This window comes from Myiozetetes cayanensis, unplaced genomic scaffold (assembly GCF_022539395.1).
Source record: "Myiozetetes cayanensis isolate MyiCay16 unplaced genomic scaffold, myiCay2020 scf4, whole genome shotgun sequence".
NCBI classification, from domain to species: domain Eukaryota; kingdom Metazoa; phylum Chordata; class Aves; order Passeriformes; family Tyrannidae; genus Myiozetetes; species Myiozetetes cayanensis.
Window position 1 is genome coordinate 45,583,945 of NW_026087631.1, and position 22,319 is coordinate 45,606,263.

Genomic DNA, 22,319 nt, shown 5'->3' on the forward strand with positions numbered 1-22,319 from the left:
ATATCTTCTGTTTTTAGATAGCTGCCTCCCATGAACTGAGTTTCTCGGAGATTTTTTGTGTGCTACAACGGAAGGAAAGAGAAGGGCTTTTTCTTAGGCAGATAAGAGAAAGTGAAAGCATGTGACTGACTTGTGCAAAATGATTTTCATTCCCTAGCTCTGCAATAGGAGTCCTTTTTTAACTTCCATTAGTAATTTTCTATGTCTTAATGCCATCTGTGTTATGACAAATACCACTTTACTGTATGTATTGAGTTTTCTGTTTCAGGGAGAGCATGAGAATGCATCTTTCTTGACTGTCTGGTCGTGTTCTGTCTAGGCCTCGGGAAGAGATTGCCTTTTTGTTATTGGTGCCCTCAGAAATCCGAGGTGGCTTTTTTGGTTTTATCTTTAATTCTGCTGCCAGCTTCCCTTCGTAGCTGAGGTACCATTTTCAGTGTGCTAATGAAACACTAACATTGTCTGGGTACAGTAATCTGTTCCTGTCTGCCTGTTAGATGCTGAAAAAATGACAGTCGTTTTGATAGTTTTGCAAAGCAGGAAATTACGGACTTCTTATGCTTTGTTGGAAACATCAATGCCTAGGGCAGGAAGAGCTGCTGAGATCCCTCAGAACACATTTCAAGACACAAACACACAGTGTTTCTGTTATAGCTTTGTCAGGAAACTAATTTAACTGAACACTTCTTCTGTTTTCTCTTTTTGATAGTTTGTAGTAATTGACAATCATCTTCTGATTTCTTTGAGTATAACTGAGAAGTAATTTTTTAATAAGACATTGTGCAAACAGACATGATTTTTAAGAATTCATTGCTAGTATAGTTACCCTAGGGAAAACCTTCATGAAGTGGAACTTCCTCTCCTCTTCTAGGTAGTATATACATGGTAACACTGAGAGACATGTTTGTTGAATGTCCGCTTGCACGGACAGCTTCCTTTAGAGTTTTGACATAAACGGTAGTTGTACAGTTTCTCCTTCTTCCACCCCCAAAAGGTCAAGTAGGTCATTTGAGTTTTTCTGTCTGCCAGCTTGATTTGAGTAAAACTTACTCACTGAATAATTCATTGAATAATTTTTTTATTGTAGTTTAAATTTAGTTGCACATAATGGTATTTCTGGTGTAACACTTTCTGAATATTGAAACGGTGGGATTTCTTGTATCGTTCTTGTATAATAATGCTGATAGTGTGGTGTGTAATCAAGGAGATGCAGTGTCTTCTACCTTGAGAAGTCAAAGACCTTTTCAAGATAAATTTAATCAAAGCAAAAAGAAGGAAAGCAAGGCCTGTACTTGTGGACCAAGTTTTTTATCAAGTCTCTTATTAATACCTCAGGAGGATACCCGAGTACCTCCTTGTTTTTGACTTATTTACAAGAGCAGATTTCATGATTACAACTCTTTTATACTTACTTTGGTATTTTAAAAGAAAGGGCAAGCTCAAGGGGGGGGTGGGGTGGGTGGGTGTCTTTATGGGAACTCTTTAAAGTTACGATATTTCCCAGCCTAGGGTTTTTCTGATTTATAAAAATGAGAATTTTTTCCCTGACCTACCTTTGTACACAAAAGTGGCAAATGTATGTAACTAAACAATGTGCAGTTACATATGTATCTTAGAATTTTCTATACTGGAGTTAGTTTCAGCTGTCACGTTGCCATTTTTTTTAGTATTGTAGTGTACTGAGTAAACATAATTTTAAAATTTTCCTTGAGGTCATTTCAGCTTCTTTTAAAACATCTCGGGTCATTACACATGACATGACTTCAGTTTCTAGGGCGGGGTCTATATACAAACCAGCAGATGAAAACTTACAGCAGATCAAAAATCAATTGAGCAAATTCATGAGGGGGCATCCTCCTGACTCCTCCCTGAAGCCACACATTTGCTGGTGAAGAATCTGGTGGAAGATGTTGATCAGAGATTGTTCTGTGGTTTTACTACAACATGCACAAATAGTTGCAGTTTGACATAGGATATTGGGCTAGATGGACTTGTGTGGCTTGTTCTTACAAAGATGCTCCTATGGGGAGATCCTGTGGAGTGACAGACTGCAACTGGGAGCCTTGTGAATGCACAGGGTCTACAGTTATTTGTAAGTTCTCTTCTTGTATTTATGTTCGAGTCATACTGCCATGTTTCCTTTCTGTCCTGGAAATATAGCATTTTCTTCCTACCATAAATAGGAGACAAAGGAAATTGTTATTTTGGGGGAGTAACCTGTTGAACAGAAAGCAGAAAAAAGGTAGTATTAATGGCTTTCAGTGTGATAAACTTTCCAATACATCTAATCTCATGGCTGCAGGACATAACCTCTGCTGTCTTACTGAGTTGAAGAGGAACAAACCTCAGCTTTTAGGGGCTATTGTTTCTACTTTGGCAGTTTCACTTTAATAATAAGACTTTCTTTATCCTTTGAAACCGTAGTCTTCGGTGTGGTAATCCCATTTCTGCATGTGAGATCTTCTCTATTGGAATAAATATTTATTACAGTGCATGTGTACTGTGAAAGAAGCTTGTTTGTCAGAAATGCCATCCTGTCTGTTTTCCTGGGAAATTTCCTGGGAAATTTTTCTAATTCCTGGGAATTAGATTGGAGATCAAATCCAGTCTAATAGTTTTCCATTTTCTCCTCTCCAACTTCAAGTTTCAATATGTGTGGCAGTGTTTTGTGTTTTTGATCTGAAGTCAGGTCCACATCAGTAGGGATAAATAGAAATGAATAATCAAGGTGAGGAGTGGAAACTCCTCAGTCTGGGGGATGGTACATAGAACTGTTTCAACAGGTTGCTTACGCAAGTTAGGATACCTTCTGGCCCCTTCTTCATCTGTAGTAGCATAAATAGCTGTTTATTCAGAGCCTAAGTATTTAAATTACCTAATAGGTTTTTAGGCTTATTACCACTTTAGTTCTAATGTTCATACTTGATCTGAGAGTATTCTAGCTGCAAATTCAAGATCCTACTTGCATACAAATATTTTAGGTACTCTTTACCGTTTATTATTTTCTAAATTCTCAGTGGGTTTTTTAATGATTAAAAGCATCTTCATCTCTAAATCTTAAGTGTTTGTGTCTGACATTTAGATCCATTACCAAACTGAAAAACTTAAAGTACATACAGCACCTTGACTTGTCTTTAATGGATATGGAATGGCAGATAGGGGAGTGAGTAGAAATGAAATTTGGATGTCTTGCTTAAGCAGGTTTGCTTTCAGATGAATACTCTGAAACTTAACTTTTGCTTTTTGTTCCTCAGATTTTTGAAAGCTGCTTGATTAAAAAATAAAAAAACTTGAAAATTTTTACTTTTGCTGTGTTGTCCCCTGGAATAAACTCTCAGTACTCTCTCTGAACCTCTAGTTTTACAAACATCATATATGACTTCATTTTGAATGCATTCCGTGGGACTCACTATAGCTGTTATTTAAAGATTACATTGTAATGCTAAAATACCTTAATATCTCTGTTATATACTGCTTGTACATACACAACTTTGTTGCAGCGTGCTGCAAGCTGTTTGATGTTGCAAAAAAATTCAGTATTTCTGATTTCTGTTTTATTTTCTAGTTCTCTGGCCTATAGAATACACTTTGTGTCCAGTTTTCCCCTGTTATGAGTACCTGATTTAGTTGGAATATTCAGAATAAAACTGCCAGCTTTACTTGGATTTTTTGAGATGAAATTCAGTGCTCTTATTTAGTTGATTTTCCTTTAACGGGGATATATGCAGTATGTTTGCAGCAGCATCCAAAAATCTTCTGTCTTGCTTTTAAAACTTAACGGAACTATTGAAATACTGTCCTCTACCTAGGGCTTTGTGTAGCGGCTTTCTGCTTTGTGTGGATTTTTAAAATGTTCAATCTGTTGGTGGCAACACATGTAATATGTAATATGAAATACATTCATTTTATGATATTTTCATAAATGAGACACTCATGCCAGGGATTGATATAGTTTACATGCTTTTCCTACATAGCTTTAATTTTCTCTGCAAGTTATTTTCTTAATTAAAAAAATTTCCAAGGACAGAGCTAATACATGTGAAACTGAAAATCAAAGCTCTGATATTTGTTTACTTTACAAAAACAAAAGCATTCTGGGACAATCTGAATAAAGTATCTGCAATTCAGGACTGAAGTTTCTCTTGAGCTGTTTTAAATAAAATGCAAAAATTGCACTGCTGTCTTAATCATCCTAATTCCCAATAATGATTGTTCTTATTAATCAGGTGGTGGTGGCAGTGGCAACTAGGAAGCAGAAGAATAAACCCAAAATATTTGTAGTTTGACTTTCCCTTATTTCAGGTTGCTTGTTTCAAATGGATTGTAGCACTTGGGCTTGCAGTTTTTAAGGGAAGTATGGTGAGACATGTAGAAAAATCATACTTGGGATAAGGAAGTGCTTTCAGTTGAGTATGTTTTTGGCAGTTGGCTTTGCTATTATTATTATTTGGGATTTCTAAGTGGAAGTTTAATGATAATGTCAAATTTCCAGAAAATTGCTCCATTAAATTTCAGACTTAATTTGTAGAGGGCAAACCTAACTGCGGACAGAATGTGGATGTTTGAGGATTGCTTTGATGAACTTAAGACAAGTAGTCCACAAAAGCCCAGTGTATAGTACTGCAGAACAAACACAATGTTTGTCTTTTGGGCTATGTGGGAGAACAGTTTGAAAATCTGAAAGCACACTTGTGTGTTACTGTGGGTTGTTTTTTTCTTTGAATCCATGGGCTTCACTGAGTGCTACTGTCTCAGCTGAAGCAATGCTTGAGGGTCGGTACTGCACAAGTGGTTAATAACTGCTTCCTATCGATACCTTTCAGGCTCCTTTAGTGTGGATTGACACACTAAAGGCATGGCAATTCTTAAACAAATTTTTCTTGATTCCTGGTTCATGGCTTGAAGTCTTTCTTGCAGTTCAACTTTGACTTTATTCATTGAAAAGCTTGTATGGACCCTGACATTCTTATTGGCTACCTGAAAGATGGTCTGAGTAGTTGTAGGTTTTATGTGACTGATAAAAAAATGGTATTAGTGGTTGTAATGGTAAATCAGGACCTGTTATCTTGAATGCTGACAGTCAATTTCTGATGAAGTAAGAAGTTTAAATGGACAGTTATAAAGAAGGAAATGACATCATGCACTTATGAAGTTCTAAATATTTATTACTTTTCTGATGACTGTCATATTAAACATTTGAACCAAGTCCGAAATAAAGCCAAACTTTAATAAGTGCGTCATTGTAACTCTGCTTCTTAAGTTCCATTTCTAAGGTAATCTAATGATGTAAGAGAAAGATCTTTGCCTTGAAAACATGTCTCCTCTGCCTGAAATATGCATATACTTCTATGTTTCTGTGCTCCAGATAATTATCTTACATATACACTTGTCATGTGTCCTTTTGAAAACACCCTTGGTATTAATAATTTTTTTTTTCAAATTGTCTAACTAAACACTCCCCTCCTCATCAGTTAAGATTCCAGTGCTTATTTTCTTTTTAACACTAAAAATTTTAAGGAAGGCAAAATAGGAGTTACTGAAGCTATAGCCGTTTTTAGCCATATTTTTTTACTTGCAGAAGTTTTGAATGCCTTTTCCTGTAATTTTTTTGTCAGTGCTAGCTTGTTGTTATCTTACAAAAATAAGCATTTGTAATAGCAGTTGCCATTGTTAAAGTGGGTGTAGTTACTTTGTGCCTGGCCTGTGGCTAGATTAGTTGACAGATACCACCAAAAATTCTCCTTGGTGCTCAGGGAGACAGAGCTCTTCCAGTGCAGTGCAGAGCACACTCTGTACCTGGGGGAGCATTGTATGAGCATTAAGGAACTGAAGAGCCTGAGTCATCTTCATGGTGAAAGCCAGTTCACTTTTGGCTTTCTGCTGCTAGAAAACGTGCTGTTCAATATGGATCTACCATAAGTGGGTGAAGGGTTGCTCTAGTGCTGTATTTCTTCACCCAGCAGTTACTCAGAATAGGCTTACAATTAATGTTTTACCTTATTTCTGCACCCTAGGAAAGCTTTTTATGCCAGAGTCAGAAATATATGTGGAAATGCTTAGTCCATTTCGTCTTTTGAGCAGAATTCAGTGTCTGCGTGAATCTTCATAGGACAGGTACACTTTGAATGAGTCTCTGACTGTTATTGAGTAAGACATATTTCTTTAGCAAATAGTGCCTGTTTAGTATAGCTTATTGTTCTTATATCATAAGACATCATATTAATGATATTAATCCAGTATTATTGTTTTATTATTATCCATATTGATAAATATATGGAAAAGAGATATTAAAAAAAAACTTAGAGCACAGACTTAAAAAAAATTAGTACTAAATAACAAAAACAGATACATAAACTTAGGGAAAAAAACAAACAACTAAAAACAAAAACAACAAAAACCAAAACAGAAGACCAAAAGCAAACAAACAACAACAACAACAACAACAAACAAATTAGATGACTAGGATACTAGGGTCCTGCTTCATGACTCCTAAGTGCTACTTCAGTACAACAGTAGATGACAATAATAGTTATTTATAATTGTCAGCACCTTGCACTAAGAAACAAGTATAACCCTGGAGAGAAATAATGGTTATCATGGAACCATATCAGTCAAATCATTCTTCAGAAGAGAGCAAACCTGTTAAACTTTTCTCTGCATCTCTGCTCTCCTTCTGTAAGGCTGGCAGTTTTGGGGGTTTGTAGCTTTTTGACTTTAGCTTTAAATCATTTAAAGACTTAGCGGTTTTTAATAGAGTGAGATTAGTTCTCCACTTGCCTTACATATCACTTACTGACTAACCAGTCATTAAGGCTTAAAATTAGCAGATTATGTTATGTGTCTTTGCTAGAAATAACATACTTATATGCCTTTATGGTTTTTTTTGCCTTTCTTTTGTTGCTTATTTTTGTGATATTTGCTTAGAGAAGTTTAACATTTTCTTTCCAGCAGCGCTTTTGGAACATTTGATATCTACTGATAATTCTGCCATTTTGAACAGTGTCAGAATGTTCTACATTCCCTTTCTTGTTTATAACTGCTTCAAAAATTATTTATAGGTTGTAGCTTTTGAAATTCTAACTCATCCTGTCCAAGTCACTTGTTTGCATGCTGTCTTATTTTCACTATTCCAGTTGGAGGGGGAGGATGTAGTATGCAGCTTTATCTGCTCATCCCTATTGTCTGAAGCTGACTTAAAGCATAATTTTTTTTTTTTTTTGGTATGAAATACCTAATGTTATTCTGTGTTGAGGAGAGGGGAGTTAAATTGTCTGAGAAACTCTTTATCCTGTGCATTATGTTTGGAGATGTTTTACTCTGCTCTGAGAGTCATCCAATATATATTAAGCAATTTCATCTTTAAAAGTAGGAGAGGCACTTGAAAGAGTATGAATGTTCTCATATACCTGATAAGTGGACATATAAAAATAATCTCCAATAACAAGTTTAGTTTAGGACTTGTATTTTGGGTTTTATCCTCTTTTTAATCCTGTCTTTCTTTTAATGGCTTCAGACTTTACATCACCAAAGACCATATATGCTCTGATTCGATCCTTTCTTTGTCTTGGCCCATCACATTTCACCTCATAACTCCTGTTTTGGGGTGGGACAGGCTTGAAGAATCTGAAGTGACAGATAATTTGGGGCCTGAGAGATTTAACTTCATACAAGAAGTGAAGAATTTGATTTTGTTTAAAGGGGAATTGACTTATGTGATATATAACAAGTAAAGACTTGGTCTTACACTTTGGCAAGAGCCAGAGAAGAGCTCTGGTGGGCTAACCTGAGGGAAAGAATCCTGTTCTAAAACCTGTGCTTGAGATCCTATAACCTGTTGCAGAGGAACTCATCATGTAGTTGACTATCAGTGAGCACTTGTATTCCAGTGTTTTTAATGACATTACTGCTGTTCTTGGAGAAAGGCCCAGTAATATGTTACACTGTGATGGGGGCAGGACTTGCATATTCTCTTCAGCTGCTGAAACTGGGCATACTGGGCGCTGCCCTCTATTGGGATACTGAACTTTGTCATACAGTAATAAATTATGAAACTTGGTATAAACTGCATTATCACACTTCAGTTATTTTAGTCAAAACACATAATATTATGAAAATAGTTAAGCTGCATGAGTGATACTAGCTTTGGGTCTCATGTACCAACATAAGTTATCTACCTCCTGTAATTTCTAGAAATTCTGCTCAGTAATGGTGTAAGTTTTTAGCTTTCGAGAGATAAAATACCATATTCTCTGGAAAGCATTTAGTATGAAAGGTCTGAGATCGTGTAATGTAACTACTATTTTTTACATGTTGAAAGCACCACAGTATGCATATACCTTGATGCATCTGGATTGCTACTGGGAGACTAAATGATGGAAAGTATTAGAGAGCCACAGGAGCTTTTTGTAATACTTATGTCATATGTCTGATAACTTTCTTAGGAAACATGCAGGAGAGAGCAACCCATTTCATTAGCTTTGTAACAAGCATCTGTTGCATACAAAGGTTGTTGTTTCTTGGCTTGTTTTGTAGGAAGAGTCTCACAGGAAGGATGATCCTTCTTGACCCCAGGGCCTGTGAGGTTCTACTGAAGGGTATGGCTCATTTGTGGAGTTAGAGCTTTGGTCATGAATATTGTCCTGTTAGGAGTGAAATATTGTCTTTGACAATTGCCCCTTTTGACATACCAGTCTTCAAGGTATGTCTTCTCTAGCAGAATAATGGAACTTAATTTCACAGTTATATAACTTTCTGCTTAAGTCTCTCTTTTAAGGAGCCAGGTACATAGACTTCTAGGAGGTAGCATGTTCATGCTGTTGTTAAGTGGCAGTACCGGGTTAGGAAAGTTCCCTGATAAGGTTTTAATAAAATGTACCATACCTGATCTTCTACTTTATTAGGATGGACACAAATTGACAGATGATAAATGCCAGCAGTAGTGAATCAGCAGGAGAAGGAATGGGAGACTGACAGACTGTGCCTTGTCCATCCTGATATGATTTTTTTTTTTTTAACTGATCTTGATATCATTAGAAGTACTTAATGGCAAAAGAACACTACTGGCACTGTAAGTGGCAAAAAGTTATCTAAAACACTAATAGCTGGCATCCTCAATTCAGTGAATGGTTAACTCTTCTGTCCCTGCTCCCCACACTGAGCACTGCTCTTTGCATGCCTCTTAGAGGAGGCCAACTAGACCAGTTCTTGCTATCTGTTGAGGCCTGGGTTGCTTTTAGCAGGGTTTCAATATTCTTAATTTTCGCTTAAGATCCTCAAAATGAGATCTTTACATCCCATCTAAGGTTGTTTCCAGTACTGTTACCATATATGGCATTTGCACTAAACAGAATATATGATTTCTCCCATATTAATTCTTTTTCATTCAGTGCCTTTCCATTAAACCTGTTAAATTGTTCTGACATAGCTGCTGTATTACTACTTTTGTTCATGAATGTTCCCTTTGGTTGCCCATGCTTTGACCTCTGCTGATATGCAAGTTACCTTTGCTAGCTTGCTTTCGACAAATGTTAAAAAAAAAAAAAGAAAAAAAAGAAAAAGGAAGCTAGTAACTTTTCTCCACACTCTGATTGACCGTTTGTGGATACAGCAGACAAAGCTTCCCTTTCTTGGTGAATTGACTTCTATTTTATGCATTTTCCTGTTTTCCTTTTGCTAATGAAATCTAGTCCAGCCTGGCTATTGGGTAAAGCTTTTTCTCGCCAAGTAAGATAGCTGAGAAACCAAGACATCTAATTGTTGAGAAGCACAGGAAAAGGCATTGGAACTACAGTTCAGCTTTTGTATACCACTGCATACCCTTTGTAAGGAAAATACTTGTGGAGAATTAGTATTTAAATCACTGAGCTATTAGAGGAAAAGATTGCTTGTGTATTTCACTATTACTTGCTAAAGTAGCATGTCTACTACATACCTTATTTTTAAAATACTGAGTCACTGATCCATAGAAAACAAGTTGTTAATATATCTGACTATTTAATTACTGTTTGCATGTCTTCAAAATGAAGACACAGAAACAAAGGATTCTTTGCCTTCTCTGTTGCACAGGATGTTGCAGTAGATTAGTGTGCTGCATGGAAACAATCTTACTGTATTTAGTTTTACAGTTCCTGAAGCAAATAATCCAAAGCGAGTAAAGCAATTATTAATCTACAGACCACTGAACTTATGCATTAAAAAGCATTAATACTGCATTATGCAGTATTCATCACACTTTTGATCTTGCTCTGTACTTTAGAACTACAGTTTAGATCCATTTCTTTGGAATTTCTTGAGAGGAGCTGATGTCTGTTTGCTTAACACTACTAATACAAAGAATTCAGAAGATCCTTAGTGTTGCCTTAACAGGACAAAGTTTAAAAGTTAAACATCAGAAACAAAAAAACAAAGCCTTTTATCTTTTTTACCTGATTCATGAGAAGCTGAAACATTTAAGAGCAACATCCTTGCTTCCTGATGAAGCAGAGAGGTGGGCTGTTGAGAAATGTCAGGCTCCATGGCCCAAGCTGGCATGTTCTCTGAGGCTTGTTCTTCACCTGCTCACTTAAGTACTACCTTGACTGTTCATGGCTACCTTGACTGATGAATAGGTGCTGTTGCTGTATGAAGATTAGAATTCTCTGTACCCTGCAGGATCAAGTCCTTGGTGGAGTATGCTCTGGGTTTCATATTTTTATTTTATGCTGAGGTACAGTGATATAAAGACTGGCAATGTAGCCCAGTGCCATGTAGCAAAGCTTCAGCTTGCGTGGAATAGATGGAGTTTGCTATAGATTAAATAAAATAAAAATACTAATAAAGAAACCCCTGCAGGTTTGGGTCACTAAGTGAGGGGGTTCCTGCAGTATACAGGAGTTTTATACACATACAGGAAAAATATTTTTTTCACAGACTCAGCAGGTAGGAGTATTTAGTGAGTATTTTAGCCAAGCCTTGAGTTAAAATCCAAATTGTTTGGATCACTTCAGAAGTCGTGTTCTATAAATATATATAGTACTTAAATTCTGCATAAGATAACTGTGGTTTAGTAAGCAAAACCTTTCGGACTCAGTTGGTCTTTCCCACCTGCATGGAGAGAAAGCACAAGAGTTCTTTGTGCAGGCGAGAATAGGTTGGTTTAGCTGTCACATGAGAGGAAGATAACTGCTTCTTCTTTTTAGAGAACAGGCAGAGATTGTGAAGCCTCCACTGTTGTATTACATTGTTCATGAATTCAAGTCCAAGGGCCTCTAAAAGACTTTAAATATCAGTTGGGAAGTTAATCGTGGTTATATGAACAAATGAAATACTGTGTCATTCTTTCACTGAGGTGGTGTTTTCTGTCTAGTATACAAAGTATTCATGCAACTGAGATGGTTCATGCCATTGAATAACTAATATTAAAACCACATTAATGATGTTTTTAACTTGCACCTATATTTTAAAGCTGTGCTTTTAGAGCTGCTTATCAAAGATTTTTTTTTGTCTTTAAACAGATTTTTTTGACTGAGGAAAAAATGGTAAAGTTGGCTGTTTTTACACAGTGGTTTCTTCTGTATTTGAAACTTTCAGGCACATTCTGCATTTGGACTCTACCTGCTGCTATAATATCTTTGTTTTTCAAGAATTGTCACTTGTGTTTGTCTCTGTTTCTAGAAGGTAATAGTATGGAATTCAGTACTGGGACAAAAATTATTCTTATGTGACTTGCATTAGATTTGGAATTAAGCATTAATGCTTAACCTCTGAAAAAAACATTTATTCTTAGGTGGATTGTGTTTGTATTTACAAACATTTTTAAGTCTTTAATCACTAGGCACAGTTCTGTGTATCCAAAATTAGTTATTAACAGTAGGTTTAGATTTAAGTTGCTTGAAAGAAAATACAGTTTGTTTATAGTGTCCATTTGCGTATTACATTTCAGTACTGGACAGGAAGAATTATTTCCTGCCTCAGAATCCTTTGTTTCCTTTGTCTCTACAATGAGAGAAAAAAAAAAAGTAACAGGAGTACTCTCCTTCTGACCAACAAAAACTTCATTTTTTTAAGTACAGATATCCAATAAATGACCCTAGTGATACACTACTGCTGAAGATAGGAATTGTAATTTTAATCACTGTATTACAATGAATGTTACAGGGAATATGTTGTAGGTCATCATACAGTACACAAATGCAGTTGTAACTACATAGCTAAATGTTTTAAAAGCTGAGACTTCATACAAGACAGCAGCAGTTATATCTAAATTATTATATTACTCTATCTTCCACTTGAAGTTGTGATCTTACTTTTGTAATAAAATCTCATTCTGACAGTTGGCTTAACCAAGCTTGCTTATTTTTAAAGAGCACTAGCCTCACTAAGATGGGTGGGGATCATGTGCTGCTGCTTAAGAATGTGGTTTTCTTGGTGATTTATCAGATAGCTCAGCAGAATCAGGAAATCTTCCAGACTGTTCATATTTGTTTTCCACTGTCTGACAATACTTTTTGCTTTTTTGTTATTGTCAGCAATCACATGCAACTACTTCGTTGTAGGTCAAAAAGCCCAGAAGGATTTAATTTTCATTTTAAAGATATAAACTTGCTATAAAATTTGCTATTATTATAATCAACTTCAAGGGCTCTTGAGTCATCAGTCACTCGGAGAGCAAATGTCAAGACCACTAGCCTTATTTTCACAACTTCTATGTCTAGTTTAAATATATTTTAGGCCGGGTTCGATGGGGCTCTGAGCAACCTGGAAAGGTGTCCCTGCCTGTGACAGGGGGTTTGGAACTAGATCATCTTTAAGGTCCCTTCCAACCCAAGCTATTCTGTGATTGTGTGTGTTAGTTTACAGGTTCTCTTTTCTGAGAGAGTTGATATATAGGAAGAGGCACTACATACATAGTTTCAATCTTGTTCAACTTATAAAGATGGAAAATTTTCACCATTAATTTAGTTTCATTTTGTAAATTGTATTAAAATAGAGATTGCAAATGTTGAATTTACGAGGAACGTATGAACCATTGCAACACTTGTGAAACCATTGGTGAATGACATGACATAATTTTTGTATTGGTTTTATATTTGTCAAGATCTTGGATTTATATTTGTCAAGATCCTCCTTTTTACTGGGTGTTCAATGTTACACGCAGTACATACATTTTAAACAAGTATCCCCCTAAACAGTATTCTTCAAATGGGAGAGTAACAAATTAGCTTAAAATGCTTGTTAATCTGTTGGAAATAATGTTTTAGCAGCTGCGTTGTAAGGAGAGGGAGAATAGGGTGGCACAAAGTCTAAGACTCCTGTGGTGTTAGACATTAACTGAAATTGTGTTTATGACTTTTTTTTTCTTTGCTGTAGTCGTGACATGGAGAATAAAGAAACCCTGAGGGGGTTGCAGAAGATGGATGACCGCCCAGAAGAGCGCATGATCAGGGAGAAACTCAAGGCAACGTGTATGCCAGCCTGGAAGCATGAATGGCTAGAAAGAAGGAGCAGAAGAGGCCCGGTGGTAAGTGGCACTGATGGAAGAGTAACAGCTATTACAAACAAAAATCCCTTAAAATTCTTTCTATTAAAAACCTTTTCCTTAAAATTTTTCCTACTCTTAATTATGTTCCTCCTGCCCATTGGTTATGAGGTGTTTCATAAGAAACTGTGGCTGATTTTCTGAAATGTAGACGTTTGACGAGCTCTGTTTTTAGGCAAAGGTGTTACCGCTGTGCTGCTGCTTTGGATACTATCCCGTACTACTGCGGCAATACTGCCCTCTAACGGCAACAACCAAAATAGCTCCTGTTCATTCGGTAGAAACTTGCTAAAACCAGGAAAAAACCCCAAAACTGAACTATTCCTTCAGCCTATTCTCAACTCTGCTAAACTTTGGATGATAGAGTATTCTGTTAGCCTTCATTCAGCATAAATGGCTGGGAAGCGGTTTTAAGAAATGCAGATAGATCAAACCCGAAAATTTTTAACATAGTTACAATTCTGTTCAGCATAATGCTGGTTGATTAATAGCCACTACTTACCTATAAATGTAGTTGCATTGGCTGATGTGACTCCCATGTACCAACTGATGGTAGTACTAATTTAAAGCTAAGATCATTGGATGCTGTAAACAAGTGTTTGGGGCAGCTTTTCTAGAACAGAAATAAGCAGGTTTTGTTGGTTTTCATGAGAAATAACATTGAAAATACTTACAAGTGCACCAAAAAAACAATACCTCAAAGGGTCAAATAATACCAAACAGTTTTTACTTGAAAAATTTAAGTACATCTGTGTTAATGCATGGCTTGAAATTGTTTCTCTACTCAGCCCACTTCTCTTGAGGTTTCTGGGTGTTTTAATACATTTGGTACTCCAGATCCTCGATTACTATAATTTACATTTTAAATATTTTCAAGCACTAGCAGCTGGTAACTTTAACTTGTGTGTAGATACAATATTTGCATTCTGACTTTGCAGCAAAGAAGCATTACAGTAATTGGTAGGAGGGGAAAAAAGGCTTTCACTGCCCTTTATACTTCTCTTTTATCCTGTTCACTTTAATAACTAGTCACTAATTCTAGATGTCTCTTCCTACCCATAACCTAAGCAGGGAAAGCCCCTTTCAGTTTTTGTCTCAGTCAAGGAGACCTCTGGAACTTCCTAGTAGAGTCTACTCTGTTTATCTCAGGTGTTACTTGGAGCTTCCTTCTAGTTTTGAGTCAAGTCTGAGACATAAATAAATGTAGAACTAAAACTGAATCTGCTCAGTGTGACTGTTTTTAATTTAATTCCCAGGACCTTACTCTTCTTATGTATTATGTGGGTCTGACAGGCAGATAGGTGAAAGCTGTGTTGAAATACTCCAATCCTCAATGTCAAAATTTAAGTGTTCATGCAACAAAGCACTGTACTGGAACTGTATGTACTCCCTTTACTTGAGCATGTGTCCCCATCAATATCATGCAACACTGTGCACGGTGATTACCTCAGACACCAGATACGGTATACCTATTTTACTTGTATGGCAGACAGAAGATGTTGGTGTGGTTTTTACAGGGCACAGCATACCTGGTTTTGCTGGCTTGCCTCTAGGTTTAAAGTTTTTATTTTGTACTAAGTATTGTGCTGTAGAAATAGTAGCCCTAGTACTTCTCAGCTGGTTCTGTATGTAATGGATGGATCCAATATTACAGCTTTTAATAAACTGACAATGCCTTTAGAAAGAAATTCTTTTGGTTTCTACTGTCCTTATGGGAAAACTGCTGTCCTTTGAAGTATCTTGAATAACAGTTACAGATGTACTTGGAGAATCAAATCAGTTGGTGCCACAACTAACATAAGCGGAACAAATGGACAGAAAGAAAGGTTCTTGCTTTTGTGTTGCATGTAGATCAATAAGACAACCCCTATTAGACATTAGGAGTAGGACCCAAGGAATATGCAAACTTTGGATATCTATCTAATAGCTTAGTTATAGCAAAAAAGTTTTGATTAATTTATTTTGCTTTATTGTAAAATCACCAATTCTTAATTCTAACGTGTGGTTTAATTCCCACAAGGTGGTGAAACCTATTCCTGGGAAAACAGATGGATTGGAAATGAACAAACTCTGTCTAGAACCTCAATCTGAAGGACAAAGCACTGCTTCTTCACCTACACAGAAAGGAAGACGTAGTCCTTCTCCTAGCAGCTCCTCGTCATCATCTGCTAGGACGGTTAAATCTGAGTCACCAGGTGTTAGAAGAAAAAGGGTATCTCCAGTGCCTGTAAGTTGAAAGTTGTAATGCAATTTTTAATTTGACTGTATTCTACAACCTCTTGCATATAGGGGCAGTTGGTCCTCCCTTTTGTAGAGTGAGATGCTGATACAGAGATTATAGCAAGATACTGCTTGAGTGACATACACAAAGCATATCTCATGTGATATTGCTCATGTGTGGAATTTTTATTCTCTACTCTTAGGGTGCATTTTGTTCTTCATTCAGTCCTACTTTCATTTTTTATTTCTAGGAAATAAATGAAGAAGTATAGTCATGAAACATATATGTTTGCTTAGCTTGATTAGCCTGAATAGGTGCTAGTGCTTTCTTTTTCTTCCTGTAGTCAGTTTTTTCCTGCATGTCAGTTCCCCAGGCAGGTGTATTCCACTGAGGATAGGATTGCTGACAAGATTAAGATTCCTGCAGAAAAGTGTGACTGGTATGCTGTCTGTGTTCCTCTATTTCTGATCTTTTTGTACAGATTAGGGAAGACTTAGACGTATGCATTGCTAGAAGTCTAAAATAGCTATCACTGCATTTGAGAAGATCTGGAATAGAATGTTTTGAGCAATAGTAACTGGCTTAATTAAAGAAGATTCAGAGTATAATATTTTGAGGAATAATACCTAATGCATTACCTTGTAAAAATGCTCATCCAACAGTTAAGCTTCAGTTGACTTGCCTACAAATTTACAGTGCAATTAAAGTAAGAATAAGATCCAGTTGTTCTAAACAAGTATTTCCAATGTCAGTTAAAATACATACTGCCATTCCTGTGAACTAGAGACAAATACAGCAAGTTACATCATGGGACTTTCCTCTTGACAAGACAAACTGAAAAAACCCAGCAACTCAAACTGCCTTACTTAGTCCTTGATATTTTTACATGGTTGTTTTTTTGTCTTATATTAACCTTTCATATTAAAAACGTTAGAAATCCAGGTTATATTTTACTTAACTGATGTTATTACTGCATGTATTACTACAATTACTACTTTTATCCTGATATGAAATTCAGTGGCTATAAATAAAAGCTGAAGATTTGATATTGGATGGAATCATTAATGCATCTCATAATGTTAGAAGTGTCAATAACTTAAATGAAAGCAATTTTTGTAAAAGGTTTGAACCATTGCATTTTTGATCAATTAAAAAAAAACCCCAAAAAAATCCTCAGCTAAAAGTTGCTCTTGTTATGCAAAAGAGAGCAAGCTATATCTATTTTTCTTTTCTTTGAAGTTTTCTTAAATTTTTGGTCATCATTGAACATCATCCCTTTTGTAAACTCTAGTCATAGCACTTCTCATTAATGAAATATATTAATGTTATAGCCTTATATAATAACTTACTGCATTGAATCATAAATCTCTGATTATCTTCAGATTGAATTACACTTGATAATTCAGTAGTAATACGGTAAGGCAACCAATGAAAGTGTGAAAATAGAAGCAGTTTAAAAGACTCCTTTTCTATCATGTCAGACATCTAAGTTTCACATACGGAATTTCAGTTTTTCTTCTACTCTCAACTTTTGGGCATGGACAAAAAGTAATCCTTTTAAAGTTATATAATCTGAGCAGATTGTAGTAATTTCAGGTTTTGGGGACTCCTATTCCATGTCATTTGACGGGGGTGAAATAAATAAATAACCCACACCTAATTAAACATACTTTTGTCCTATGAATGCTTATGACAGAACCAGTTATGTAGTTTCAGAGTGGACGGATAACACCACCACGACGAGCCCCATCTCCAGATGGATTCTCTCCATACAGCCCTGAGGAAACAAATCGTCGTGTCAACAAAGTCATGCGAGCCAGGCTGTACCTGCTGCAGCAGATAGGACCCAACTCCTTCTTAATTGGAGGAGACAGTCCTGATAATAAATATAGAGTGTTTATTGGGCCTCAGGTAGAGAACATTTAATACATTGTTTATAGCTTTTACCAATTCATAGTTAATCTTGGAAAACGGTTCAAGGCCAAATTGATTAAACAATGATCACGGTTCTATAAAGTAATGTCTAAAAGTTGTAATTTGTGCTTATGTAGTATAATAATCAGCTTCTGAAGACCCTCGTTTGGTTGAAGGTAATTATTGTTGTCCTGTCTATTTTTCATTCCTAGAAGTGGTTCTTAATTACATATCTAAAGTATTTTTGGTTAAAATTCGGCCACTTACTTCCTCTGTTCATTGGATGTATATAAATGGCAGGCACATGATATAATTCCCGTAATAATGTGATAATTTCATTAATACCCCTAATGAAGTCCTTTTTCATAGACTTTCTTGCTACTGATGTGATGCAGTATTTGGACACATCCAGGCTGGGACAACAGAAGCATGTCATTTAAATCTGATTGCTGTCATGTTGTGAATTTGATTATATGCATAAATTCCTTCTACTATGAAGCTTCATTTGATTTAAAAAAAGGGGGGGGGAGGGGTGTGGAATAAGTTGAAAACCAATGTTTTGTAATTGTCTGATTTTTCATTTGTATTTTTTAATATTATTTTGGGGATTCTCATTTTCTATAAGGCCACGTAAGAGGGTATTTATGGCTATATATGAAATATTTTGCATAAGCTCCTTTTTTTTTTCTGGGGATGGATAGTGTATGTTCTATGATGCACTTAAATGTGGAAAAAGGATCAAGTCAATAGATCCTTAGCGTATACTTTTCTTTGCAGACTTGTAGCTGTGGCCGTGGGACGTTTTGTATTCATCTGCTGTTTGTTATGCTGCGAGTATTCCAGCTTGAGCCCTCAGACCCAATGCTCTGGAGGAAAACACTGAAAAACTTTGAGGTGATCAATTTCTAATAGATCTAATGGCAAATCTAAAATACACTCCATAATGTCTTTAGGACATTATCTTAAAGATGCTGGTTGGATTTCAAAGCCATAAGAACATATGTTTTTAATTATATCTTTAATTCAGTCTCAAGAGCTCTGTAAGTGGGAAATAATTATCTGCAAGACATAACTAAATGAATAGTAGAGAGTTGAGTGATTCGAGTCTTGGGATTTTCTAGTCAAATTTGAAGATCTGTCTCACTGACCTGTGAAAAGGTAAACAGAATGTGGGACTTTGGAAGTGATTGTGGGTATACTTAGAGTTGTTAATAATTTCTAATAAGAAAGCAAGTTTTTGTAATAAAGTTTCTTGTGATCTGTTTACTACTAAGACTTCTGAAATTCCTTCTGCTGCTGCTAATGCATTACTGTAAAGGTGAATAGGGATTCTTTTTTAGCAGTAGTTGGGCTTTGGTGATATTGCTTTTAATTACAAGCTATTCACAGCATAAATACAACTGTTGCTATCTTTTTCTGATGTTAGGTTGAGAGTTTGTTCCAGAAATATCACAGTAGGCGTAGCTCGAGGATCAAAGCTCCATCTCGTAACACCATCCAGAAGTTTGTCTCACGCATGTCAAATTCTCATACATTGTCATCATCTAGTACTTCTACATCTAGTTCAGAAAACAGGTTAGTATTTTTTTAAAAGGACTTAAAAGCTTTGTTCCATAGTTTTAGAATCACCTACATTCTTTTTGTTCAAAACTGCTTTCATTTCAAGTCACATTGAGTCTCTGCATTTTTGCAAGTAATTGAGTCAAGCATACATTAGTCACTGTGGTACCAAGTGGGCATATTTGTTTTGTAACTTCTGGTTGAAAAGTGTTAAATTTTTTGACCCTGTGTGAATTTGGAAAACAAACTTTTGAAATGTAAGGGCATGACTGAAGCATATGTTGACTTGGAAGTCTATTTGTATGGATTTATTCAAACATAGCACCTTGTGCAAGTGTTGACAAAAGAATAAACATGATTTTTCTTTATCTCATGTCTTACTTTGGAGAAAAATTTGTACCTATGACAATATCCTGAAAAGGTTTTGGGTAAATGCAGTCTGTGTAATCATATATATGAAAATATATCTATATAAGCATAAGTAAGTATGGTTTTAGAAACACTTCTCTTAAAATTGGTGATGAAATTGTTTTAAGAGCCATCAAAATATTTGTTTTGTAATTTATATAATACTAAATAATTTCTTATGAATTTTACATGGTTTTATTATTTCATTTTTTTTCCGTTACTACTTCTACTTGAGTGCTTATTACATGTTCTCTTCTGTGATTTTTGAAAAGATACTGGTTAATTATTTAAACAAGTAATTTGCATTAGTTAGTGGATGAACTGAACGTTATCTAGAGAGGTCAAACCACAGGAGGTAACCCAAACTGAGGCTTTCTTTTGTGTGAAGTGAAATATAACTGAAGGAGTACCTTGATATATTACTTTGTGATAGGCATATAGTTAGATGAATATATTCATACAGGTTTAAAATTCCAATATACAGACTGTGACCTTAATTTCACATCATATTTTACTTATTTTTCTAAATTGAATCATTGTAAATAAATGGCATAAACAAAGCTGTTAAATACATAATCTACTATGAAACTACTTACCGGGCAAGCCAGTGCCTTTAAAGTAAATACCCTTTGTAGCAGGTTTGTTTTTCCTGTGAGATTGCAAACCTCACTGCATTAGTTAGCACTTTATACAGGATGAAAGATTTTTCAGTTGTTTGTCAGTACACCTGGTAGCTGGTTCCTTGCAATCCTGATTCAATGAGATAAGCTGCCATTTTGTGCAAGTCTGATTTTGTACGGTATAAGTATTGGGGAACACTGAGCATCAGATTCATTTGAGATAAAAGTTTACTCAGTCCTGAATCACAATTACTATGACTTGCACTTTTTGTTTACCGCTAATTCTTAAAAAATCTGTTTCTCATTAATATGTATATGTGCTATTAATTAATTTTTCATTGCAAGCTTATTATTGTGGATTTTGTTAAACCATTTGTAAAGAAATAGAAGGGAATACATGTGTATAGAAATAATGTGTGTACAAGTTAGTTTTATTTTAAAAATATGTTGTTGGTGAACAAATACAGGGTTCCTGCAAACCTTTAGATGCACACCAACTATAACTTATATATTTACTATGAATAATAAGAGTTTTGCACATTTAAACAATATTGCAAAAGGTTACAATTTGTGGTTTTTCCCTGCATGTTAAGAGTTTTAGAATAATTTTAAGTTTAGAATATTTTTTTAATATGCCTTGTTATATCCATTTAAAGATTAAGGTGGAGAAAAATAAAATAGAAACAACATGTAAAGGGAACATAGGGTTTTTTAAACATTTACATGTGATGTGTAAGTATGTTAGTGTTCATGTGAATTTATTCCATCAGTTTCTGTTAGTGGCAGAAAATTCTTGAGTAGTTGTTGATTTTTTGACTTGCATATATTTACAGTATATTCCAGTATTTACAGTTTTTTGTATTGAACTAAAGAATATCTTGTGTCTCCATACTGTGAAAGGAGTGTGATGGAAAAGAAAGTGGATAGCTTTCAAAATATAAAAATTTCTTAGTTTTCCAAATGAGATGATAGATTAAAAAGTGGAGGTTGGTTTGTTTAAAGGAGTCTTAGGGGAAAAAAATGTAACGTGGCCAAAGCTAGGCCTTTCAGTCTCTAATTGGTATCTGACCTAGTTTGAAAAGATGTCATGTGTTTTGTGACTTTCCCTTTCATTTCAACAAAGTGTTGTCTGTACTCAGTGCATCTAATAATCTGGTTACTTACTTAGTCAGACCAAGGTTGAAGACAATGATTCATGAATAGCCTATAGTTATCCAGAAGTGACTGTTCCAAACTGGAAGTTAATCTTTTTCAGTGCTGAAGCCTGTTCTGAATTCTGATACACCACTTTTACAATCATAAATACCTCTTTTTCTAGTATGAAGGATGAAGAAGAACAGATGTGCCCCATTTGTTTGTTAGGCATGCTGGATGAAGAGAGCCTAACTGTGTGTGAAGAAGGCTGCAGGAACAAATTGCACCACCACTGCATGTCAATATGTATGTTATCCTATAGGTTTTGTAAAGTTCTGGTGACTCTAAATATGCAGAAATATTATAACTTAGTATGGTTTTGGGGTTTGGTTGGTTGGTTTTTATTGAAAAGCAGAAACCTGCTCTTAAGTGATAACTGTTAACTCTGTGAGAGTTTGTCATCATTCAGATACTATTAATATGCCTTATTTTATCACTTATTCACAAATTAAGTTTGTAATTTGATGCTCTGAGAAAGAAGTCAGTTGCAGGGCTGGGAATTTGAACCTCCTTTACCTGAATGAAAACAGACTGTCCAATTAGAACAAAGTTAGGAACAAACTTTCAGCCCTCTGTGAGTTGTCATTAGAGTGCATGAAAGTCATCTATTGTCAGCTAGGATTATATTATGAATTATGAAGTATGTTTATATAATACATTACAGTATATAAATATTTACAGTTTGCTTTAACAAGTAAAACTTGAAAAAGTATTGCCTGTGTTTGAGGTACAAAAGGAACTGCATTTCAGTTCATTTCAGTATTTATAATATTAATTGTAGTACTAAAGTGAAGCATTCATGCAAATAAAAATGTTTAAATGATCAGGCTGTTGCAAGTGGCTCAGGTCAGAAGTGTTTATTCTGAAACTACTGTTCTTCAATAAA

At 35.4% G+C, this 22,319-nt stretch overlaps 1 protein-coding gene across 1 annotated transcript in view; it reads left to right on the top strand.

The window, feature by feature from the left end:
• Positions 1-22,319, top strand: part of MAP3K1 (mitogen-activated protein kinase kinase kinase 1) — a 54,003-nt gene that overhangs the window by 16,914 nt on the left and 14,770 nt on the right. The window contains 6 exon segments of the mRNA XM_050329100.1: positions 13,348-13,498; positions 15,537-15,743; positions 17,448-17,648; positions 18,429-18,545; positions 19,078-19,226; positions 21,558-21,679. Coding sequence (XP_050185057.1) covers positions 13,348-13,498; positions 15,537-15,743; positions 17,448-17,648; positions 18,429-18,545; positions 19,078-19,226; positions 21,558-21,679 — 947 coding nt within the window.